At 38.9% G+C, this 10,633-nt stretch overlaps 1 protein-coding gene across 1 annotated transcript in view; it reads left to right on the forward strand.

Annotated features, from left to right (window-relative positions):
* LOC126484357 (methyl farnesoate epoxidase-like) overlaps positions 1-7,468 on the forward strand; it is a 204,519-nt gene extending 197,051 nt beyond the window's left edge. The window contains exons 8-9 of the mRNA XM_050107827.1: positions 3,470-3,587; positions 6,952-7,468. Of these exons, the coding sequence (XP_049963784.1) occupies positions 3,470-3,587; positions 6,952-7,275 (442 nt within the window). The 3' untranslated portion in view covers positions 7,276-7,468. The remainder of the gene's footprint in view (positions 1-3,469; positions 3,588-6,951) is intronic.
* Positions 7,469-10,633: the final 3,165 nt, after the last annotated feature.

Here is a 10,633-nt window from a genome sequence, read left to right on the forward strand (position 1 = left end):
TGACAAACAGACCCGAACTATTTGAAACAGTTAAGGCAGAACAGGGAATCAGTGATCATAAAGCAGTTACTGCATCGATGATTTCAGCCATAAATAGAAATATTAAAAAAGGTAGGAAGATTTTTCAGTTTAGCAAAAGTGACAAAAAGCAGATTACAGAGTACCTGACGGCTCAACACAAAAGTTTTGTCTCAAGTACAGATAGTGTTGAGGATCAGTGGACAAAGCTCAAAACCATCATACAATATGTGTTAGATGAGTATGTGCCAAGCAAGATCATAAGAGATGGAAAAGAGCCACCGTGGTACAACAACCGAGTTAGAAAACTGCTGCGGAAGCAAAGGGAACTTCACAGCAAACATAAACATAGCCAAAGCCTTGCAGACAAACAAAAATTACGTGAAGCAAAGTGTAGTGTGAGGAGGGCTATGCGAGAGGCGTTCAATGAATTTGAAAGTAAAGTTCTGTGTACTGACTTGGCAGAAAATCCTAAGAAATTTTGGTCTTATGTCAAAGCAGTAGGTGGATCAAAACAAAATGTCCAGACACTCTGTGACCAAAATGGTACTGAAACGGAGGATGACAGACTAAAGGCCGAAATACTAAATTTTTTTTCCAAAGCTGTTTCACAGAGGAAGACTGCACTGTAGTTCCTTCTCTAGATTGTCGCACAGATGACAAAATGGTAGATATAGAAATAGACGACAGAGGGATAGATAAGCAATTAAAATCGCTCAAAAGAGGAAAGGCCACTGGACCTGATGGGATACCAGTTTGATTTTACACAGAGTACGCGAAGGAACTTCCCCTCCTTCTTGCAGCGGTGTACCGTAGGTCTCTAGAAGAGTGTAGCTTTCCAAAGGATTGGAAAAGGGCACAGGTCATCCCCGTTTTCAAGAAGGGCTGTCCAACAGATGTGCAGGACTATAGACCTATATCTCTAACGTCGATTAGTTGTAGAATTTTGGGACACGTATTATGTTGGAGTATAATGACTTTTCTGGAGACTAGAAATCTACTCTGTAGCAATCAGCATGGGTTTTGAAATAGACGGTCGTGTGAAACCCAGCTCGCGCTATTCGTCCACGAGACTCAGAGGGCCATAGACACGGGTTCACAGGTAGATGCCATGTTTCTTGACTTCTGCAAGGCGTTCGATACAGTTCCCCACAGTTGTTTAATGAGCAAAGTAAGAGCATATGGACTATCAGACCAATTGTGTGATTGGATTGAAGAGTTCCTAGATAACAGAACGCAGCGTGTCATTCTCAATGGAGAGAAGTCTTCCGAAGTAAGAGCGATTTCAGGTGTGCCGCAGGGGAGTGTCATAGGACCGTTCCTATTCACAATATACATAAATGACATTGTGGATGACATCAGAAGTTCACTGAGGCTTTTTGCAGATGATGCTGTGGTGTATCGAGAGGTTGTAACAATGGAAAATTGTACTGAAATGCAGGAGGATCTGCAGCGAATTGACGCATGGTGCAGGGAATGGCAATTCAATCTCAATGTAGACAAGTGTACTGTGCTGTGAAATCATAGAACAATAGATCCCTTATCATTTAGCTACAAAATAGCAGGCCAGCAACTGGAAGCAGTTAATTCCATAAATTATCTGGGAGTACGCATTAGGAGTGATTTAAAATGGAATGATCATATAAAGTTGATCGTCGGTAAAGCAGATGCCAGACTGAGATTCATTGGAAGAATCCTAAGGAAATGCAATCCTAAAACAAAGGAAGTAGGCTACAGTACGCTTGTTTGCCCATTGCTTGAATACTGCTCAGCAGTGTGGGATCCGTACCAGATAGGGTTGATAGAAGAGATAGAGAAGATCCAATGGAGAGCAGCACGCTTCGTTACAGGATCATTTAGTAATCGTGAAAGCATTACGGAGATGATAGATAAACTCCAGTGGAAGACTCTGCATGAGAGACGCTCAGTAGCTCAGTACGGGCTTTTGTTAAAGTGTCGAGAACATACCATCAACGAAGAGTCAAGCAGTATATTGCTCCCTCCTACGGATATCTTGCGAAGAGACCATGAGGATAAAATCAGAGAGATTAGAGCCCACGCAGAAGCATACCGACAATCCTTCTTTCCACGAACAATATGAGACTGGAATAGAAGGGCGAACCGATAAAGGTACTCAGAGTACCCTCCGCCACACACCGTCAGGTGGCTTGCGGAGTATGGATGTAGATGTAGATGTAGATTATTGCCTTTGTGTTGTGAAAAATAATTTTAAAAAGGACTAATATTCCATGGAACTTTCAGTTTCAAATTTCAATGGCGTGGTTATTTGTGCTCATCCTTCAGAAATAGTGTCCTCTCACCTTGTGGTGAATTTCTTCTTTTGCTGTCTGGTCCACACACCTTCCCTGTTAAAAACAAATGATGTTTTTCTACTGGAAAAGCAACAGCATTACACTAACCAGTGGATGCAGTAAATGTTTTTCAGTACCATATTAACTAAAGGTAGTTTGAGAGTGAAAACTTGGATATATTGGCATTTGATTGATATAAAAACACTGTCAAGTCCATGCTGATTTTAAGTTCTAGTTTCAATACACACACAGTCACTCATAACAGCCAGATTATGGTATTGAACCTAATACTGGAAAGGATTACAAAATAAATTATCTGAGACAAAACGTTCACTCAAGTATTGCATAATTTTACAACTACAAATGTTCATTTTGTGGTCACAGCTTGTATAATATGCCATGAGGATATTGGTTATTCAAAAGTCACTGTTTACATATTAACATCGGAATTTCACATGTTCATCTTTTTCATGCGTTGATGTCCACTTTACTGCACTTCATGATCAAATTTTAACCATTATTCTGTAAAATTTTCACATCTGCTCAAAGCTCTTTATATCCATGTCACAAGACAATTCGCGTGAACATACTGTCCTCTGATTGACTGATATACATCGTGACCAATCTAATATTGGTATTAAACTGTACAAGCCTGTGTCTTTTAATTTTAACCAATTGCAAATTTAATATCTTTTATGAACAATTTATCAATGGGACAAATTTATAAAATCTACAAATACCAAAATAATTCCCTCTTTAAATAACAAAATTATCATAAAATGTATCTTGTTTTCTCAGTCCATCAACTGGCTAGTTGCACACATAATTTCCCCTGAGTATGATTCACTCTCTCAGTACACAGTTCTCTATTCAAGGCACTGTGCCATAGAGTGTGTTACATTAGTTTAACCCTGTTAGTTATATTGAAATGGAGCAACAATACAGATGTGCATAGTAGTGGCAAACAACGTAGTGTTAATTAGTGTTTCACATGAACTACAGTAAATCCCGCTACTCTAAATTCGATCTAATTACTTTAGGTAGAAACTTAGTCAAAATCTTACACTAAACTGATATAGTGAAGTGCTGTATAAAGTAGAGGAGGAGGTTTTGCTTATTAGTACAAATGTTTCTTGCAGGTTACCATATCTGGAAGCTGTGATAACTGAGGTTTCCCGCATAAACACAATTGCACCCTTGTGTCCGCCACATGCTGCTCTCAAGGACACAACCCTCTGTGGATACAACATTCCCCAGGTAAAACAAAATTCTAAATCAGCACATAGAGTAATGAAGACCACAGACAGGTACTGGACTACATTAATATTTCATAGCACAGCACCATGCTCCCCGTATTTCTTGTACTGTTTGAATTGTATATCGATACAGCATCTTGTAGAATATATCGTCAGCTAAACCTGGAATACAGCAGTAATCCATCACAAGATGCAGTAAGCACTGAGTATGTGTCTGGCTCTTCATGACAAAGTAATGATTCACTTAAGTAGTAGCCAACAGAATAGATTTGCAATGTATTCTCCCAATCCACATTTGCAGTAATTTAATATTCACATAATAAAAAAAATTGGAAAGATACAGCATGGTTTAAAATTATAATAAATAATTCATAGAGCAGGTATTAAACATCAATAGACAATCACACATGAAAACATTGAGGAGAACACAGAAATGTGACAAGCAGTTTCTGAAATACTCGGTGTCATCAGTATTGGCTACACGGAAGTATCTGGGATTTATCCTCATTGCTATATGTCCTTCTCACATCTAGTGTCAGTCTGCTGCAGTGCCAGAATGCCTGTTTTGTGTTCTAGGAGGATCTTAGATATCACTTTTCTTGCATTCATTTTGTGTTTATTTGATGGATTTTCAGTGTTAATTCTCTGATTCTTAGAAAAATCCTTTAGTTACTTAACCATTTTTAGAATAAACTTCAAAGTTCATGAAACTTACCACACAAAGGAATTAAACAACTTGTACAAGTAGTTCACCAACTCAAAAAAATCCTCTTGGTTTTCAAGCTGCGTTATTTGATTTATAACTCTCGATCTTTTCGCAACTGTCACCATCATTATCTTCAGTAATTAAAATTACTGACTGCTAAGAATGGTATATGGGTTAATAACTCTTGAAGATGATGACAGAGACAGCTGCTCAAGAATTTTAGCTCAGCTGGTATGGCTCGAAATTTAAAGGACTTTATTCAGTTGTGCCTCTGCAAAAGACTCCAAGGATATTTCACTATACAGTTGAACTCAAAGCCAACGTTGGTAAACAAGTGGGCTGTGTCCATCCACACACTCAACTGGCATATCATATGATGAGGTAAAATTTTTGCCCATCTGTGGATTGAAGTACAATGTGTCTTCAAAATATCAGGCAGGCACTTTAGACAGAACATTAGCTTTCAGTATTTATGTACCTCACCTGAATCAAGAAACATGAGTCTAAAGTAAAATAATTTAGCTACTAAATATTAACACATAATAACAGATAATTTCAACACAAATTCTCATAGACACAGAATTCTTCGGATCTGAAACACAACAAAAATCGATAGTAAGCCCTTAGCTGAATCTTCCCCAAAGAATAATTCACCAGAAGTTCTTCGAGATCAATGGCACCTTTGGTGGCTATTAGGAATTATTAGATATTTATACATTATTTCAGGTAATAAGAAGTTTCCTGATGCCAAAAGCCAGAGCAGTGAGAACTGTGGCTGGGTGGTTTCAGTGACTAGGTACATGGTATTTTTTTCTGGCAGCCAAGTGGCATGACTGCATTGCCCTTCCAATTTTACCACCACCTGAAGTGAGGATGTGTGGCTTATGCTTTCAATGGTCTCGCAGTCCAAAAGTGGCAGAAGAAATGTTAGACACAGCTATGTGTGTCATGCAGTGAGATAACTACAGTCTTGTGTTAACCCCTTTAAGAAGCTTGAAGGAATCATCTTGTGAGCATATCGCTCTATGCTCAATCAGTTTTTCTTTTTTCCACACATGTGTTAAGAAAGAGGCAGAAATACATTAAATAAAAAATGATAAGTTGAGGTAGTAAATAGTCACAATTAAAACAGGCATCACCATCATTCTGGACAATAACTACATAAGTACAGAAGACAAAACTGAGGCACAGAAGTAGAATTCGAAGAAACTGTCAGCCCCTTGTATCAGGAAACCCATGCCATTCAGTACTCATACAAGTGTTAACTGAAAATGATCTGACAATTGCTGTGAAAAGCTAAACGCAAAGACGTCTGTGGGTCATGCTCATATGTCATGCTGTCTAATGGAGTAGGTGGCTGCAAAAATATTACATGGCAATGTTGGGCCTTCCGAGGCCTGTTTAGTGCAGTTTTTTCTCTCAGTATTTTCTCATCAACTGAAATTAAGCAAGGTGATTCATGTGTCTAAAAAGAAATAGTGCTATTCATAATAATTAGTTATCAGTATCTCTAGTAGAATATTTATTAAAAAAATATTACAAGTGCACTTGTTCAGTAGAGTAATTACTTTCTTGGAAAATCAAAACAAAATAATAACACTCGTAGGTACCAAAAATGGTAACTAACAGAAACAGCTATTAAAGGTTCAATAGAATTTTTCATCCTGGGCTTAGATAAAAGAAATACAGGTACAGTTACTTGGATCACATATTATTTTACTTTGATATCTAGTATCCTACCTTCATTATATTTTGGAAATTGAAAGTGTCGAAGATACATGCGACACAGACCACTCAGCATGAGACATTTGGAAAATTTTATGGCAAAAGCAACACGTAATATGACTTCCATATCTGTATCTACATATAATAACACACACAAAGTTCTGGTTGAGAAAAACGAATTATTTAGGACTAAAGACATGACTCACCGAAAGGCAGAAGTGCTGCATTGTCAACAGATACACAAACAAAAGGTACAGAGGTTTGCATTGCTAGCTTTCAGAATGAAATTCCTTTTCAACTGTCGATGGACTGTGTGTTTTGGACACCCTGATTCTTTTATTTTCATTTGGTCATACCCACCCATTTATTCACTATTGACTTATGATGATTGAGAAGTGACATAACAGAGTTCAGTAGAACGGTAGTTCAGTCACAGTATACTGCTGGCTAGTGAGTTAGACAATGCTGTCCACCAGCTTATTGCCACACGCGCAAATGGCTCGGCACCCAGTAGAAAAATACTTCCCCTTTCTATCTCTGCAGAAGGTGAAAGATTCCTGAATAGGTTGGCATGTTCCATTTGTTGCAAATGGAGTGTGTTGAATGAATCAGAACTAGTTGCTATGAGCAAGCTATTTCATGAAGCACAGTGCATTCCGTCATATGATTATGCAAGATAAATCAAAACTTCAATCAGTAGTCAAATTCAAAAAGGACAATGAGCAGTTATCTGGAGCGTGTATCACCAACCGTCACAGGTATCACTAAGCTTTCAATGTCGACAGGACATTAAACCCAATCTTCCTTCCTTCGATCACTAAGGTTATGGCCAAGAGCTTGTAGCATTTATTATCTACAACTTATTTGCGGAAACCTTGAAACCTCACAAATTTATGAAAAAGGGGCTCATGATTAACTTTTTACTTTGTTTCAGGGAACATGGCTCTTCATCAGCTTGTGGAGCATCATGCATGACCGGGAACATTGGGGAGATCCAGATGTGTTCCGGCCTGAGCGTTTCATTGACAAGGAGACTGGCAAATTTGTACGAGACCCCTTCTTCATCAACTTTGGCACTGGTTCAAGAGTTTGTCTTGGCATGGCACTTGCCAAGAATAATTTGTTCCTCTTCTTGGCAAGTCTCCTTCAGGACTTCACTATTTCTTTGCCTCCAGATGAACCTAAGCCATCTACACTTGCATTGCCTGGGTTTACTACAGCACCCAAGCCCTTCAGGGCACACTTTTCAACAAGGTGATATTTGAAAAGTAATGTCTGGAAAAAGAAGTGTAGTGTATTGAATGCATTTCTGTAAATGTATTTACTTGTATGAAAATATGTTTTTCATTTAGCAACAGCCTGTTCCTGTAAATGTTCTGAACTTCTTGTCTAACTTCATATGTTTTTGTATAAATATAATTACTTTTATAAAAACATAATTCTCGCTAACAGAGCAGTGTGTCAGTTTTTACCCTGAGCTTCTTGTTTAGCATGGCAGTATGTGAAAACATTGTTTGATCACAGACCATTCATTGTTTGTAAACTCACAGGGTTGGCAATATCTTCACAAGTATGCAAAGTTGTGCTGAAAGAAGTAGTGTACTTATAATTTTGATTTGAAAGACTCCCTAAACTAGGGCAGTATTGTGCACTTAATTGATAAACAGGAAATTCAGTGAACTTGAAAACCATGGCCGTTTGCTGTCACATAGGAGCTAAATGAATGCTACAAATTCACAGCAACTTCATTTGTGTCTTCAATATTTGGATTGTGTTAAGTAGAAAAGAGAGAAAAAGCCTTTCCATTATATCTACAGATAAAACAGCAATAGCTAAATGAGGTAATTTTCAGTGCAACAGACATTTTACATCCACCTCCTCCTTTCAAAATTCGTGAAATTTTTATATGTACCACCAAAAAGCTGCCATAAAACTTTATTTTGCAGTACTACACACTTTTTTTTCATCATATTGCAGACTGTTGTGTTGACACAAGCATAAATTGGTATTACTTTTTGTGTTAAAATGACACTCTCATTGCATTTTACTGATATTAATTTACATGGTTGAAATGCCAGTACTGCACATCTAGCCTGGTCAGGTAAAATACAAGAACACCTCCTAGAATAGAAATTTCACTTTTCTATGGAGAGTGTGCTGTTTTGAAACTTTCTAGTAGATTAAAACAGTGCTCCAGACTGGGATTCAAACCCGGAGTCATATCTTTTGCACGCATTGCTCTTGTCAACTGAGCTATCCAGCCATGGCTTCCGTTCTTTCCTCACAGCTCTACTTCTGCTAGCAATTCTGTTTCACTTTCGAAATTTCACACAAGTCTTCTGCATACCTAGGCTGTGGCTAAGCTATTTCTCCTCGGAGCCCTTTTCCTCCATGTGTGCTAGTCTTGCAAGGTGTGCAGAAGTAAAGCTGTGAGGGCATGTTGTGAGTCATGCCTGGAAAAGTCAGGCCATAGGACCCTTGTCCATAAAAGGCAAGGTCCATAAGACCATTGTTCTGTGAAAGGCGAAGTCGTGTGTTCAAGTCCTCGTCTGTCACACAGTTTTAGTTTCTGGCATACCTTTATGTTAACATGAGCATATTTATTTATTTATTTATCCATCTGTAGACAATAAATATTGTATGGATGTTGTCCAAAAGTACATGTACATTTATGGGAAAAAATTTGTGCAAAAGGAACACACAAAATTTTACATTAAGTAGTACAAAGAATAATACATACAAAATTGTACAAAAAAATGTACAAAGAATAATACTTTGTCATGCAAGATACAGTAACACAACTTTTTATACAAATATACTAACAATATTGTAATTGCATAGTCTGTTTGCCCTAATGAAGCCCTTATATTCACTACAATAATTCAGTAAAGATTTTACCACACTCAGCAGCTGTCCATTAGATATACAGAATTAATAGAAACTTTAGGGGATGAAAGACAGTGTTTTCAGTTTTGCCTTAATATGAGGGAATAGGATATAGTTGTAGGTAAACAACTAGAATTCTCTCAGACACAGATTTATTAGCACTTCGCTTCTACACAGATGCGTCCGGAGGCTAACTGCCATTAGTGGCCAACATCCTCCCAAAGCCCTCTCCTCAAAGACAGCACACTTACACACTGAACAAATATCAATATTTATGGCGCTTTACACCACATTGTCCCCCGCTGCAATGTACCAGTCGATTCATCACACCACACTAAATCAGATATGCCAGGAAAAGTAGAGCGTACCAGTTGGAGAGAGGAGCTGTGGTCCGAAATTAACTGCATGGTATCGGGGTCTGCCGATTGCAACCGAGGTAGGTCCGTTAAGTCAATTAAGGTTGTGACAGCACCAACGCGTGAGAGAAAATCAACAACCACATTGTTGGCTCCTCGGATGTAGCAAATGTCATTTGTAAATTGCAAGATGTAATCTATGTGATGAAAGCGTCGTGGGGGCGGATCAGCCGCAGGATTTTTTATGGCAGGAACCAACGGCTTGTGATCAGTGAGCACATAGAAATCTCGTCACTCAACATCAGTTCTGAAGTGTCTTATGGCCTCGTAAACTGCAAGTAATTCTCTGTTGAATGCTGAGTATTTCTTCTGTGCGTTGTTTAGGTTTTTTGAGAAAAACTGCAGGGGGGTCATAACATTATTGTATGTCTGACTCAGTACTGCGCCGACAGCATTGTCACTAGCGTCAGTAGTGATAAACATTGTGGCATCCGCATGTGGGTGAGCAATAGTGGCAGCGGAGGCCAACAGCTGTTTGAGTTCGTTAAATGCCTTGTCCATGTCTGGTGTCCATGGGACCTGGTGGGTTCCAGAAGTTTGTGGGCCAGCGAGAGCATCTGTGAGAGGAGCCTGCACCGCAGAAGCGGCTGGCAAATGTTTATGGTAATAATTAACTGTTCCGATAAACCTGCGTAATTCCCTATAGGTCTGGGGGCATGGCATCTCGAGGACAGGCTTGATCTTGTCCTGCGGTGGTGTCAGACCGTCCGATGACACAACATAACTTAGGAATGTGACATGTGACTGGTGCAGTTGAGTCTTTTTATTGTTCAGTTCAATACCAGCGGCTGCTAAAATATCTGTCACGACTTGAACACACTCCTCACTCTGTTCCAAAGTAGAAGCAAGAACCAATATGTCGTCCACGTATATGAAACAAAAGTCTAGATGGGACAAAGTTTGATTGATGAAACACTGCCACGTTTGGGAGGCGTTTTTCAACCCAAACTGCATAAATTTGTATTGAAACAGCCTGAAGGGAGTGGTTATGGCAGTCTATTAAAAATCCTCCGGAGCCATAGAAATCTGATGAAATGTGTGCTTACAGTCCAAAACAGAGAAGTAATTTGCACCTGCAAGTGCATCATTGAAGTCCGCAATGAGTGGGGCCAGGTATTTATCAATGATGGTGTGGGCATTTAAACACCTATAGTCTCCGACCATATGCCAAGTGCCGTCTTTCTTTTGGTCAAACAGGATAGGACTAGCCCAGCAACCGGAAGAAGGTTCAATTATTCCCATTTGTAATAGATCATCTAATTGTTCTTTGGCAATTTTCATAAATTCTAGCTTGAGGCGGCGTGGGCGTTGTGA

The sequence above is a fragment of the Schistocerca serialis genome, chromosome 6 (assembly GCF_023864345.2).
Source record: "Schistocerca serialis cubense isolate TAMUIC-IGC-003099 chromosome 6, iqSchSeri2.2, whole genome shotgun sequence".
Taxonomy (NCBI): Eukaryota; Metazoa; Arthropoda; class Insecta; order Orthoptera; family Acrididae; genus Schistocerca; species Schistocerca serialis.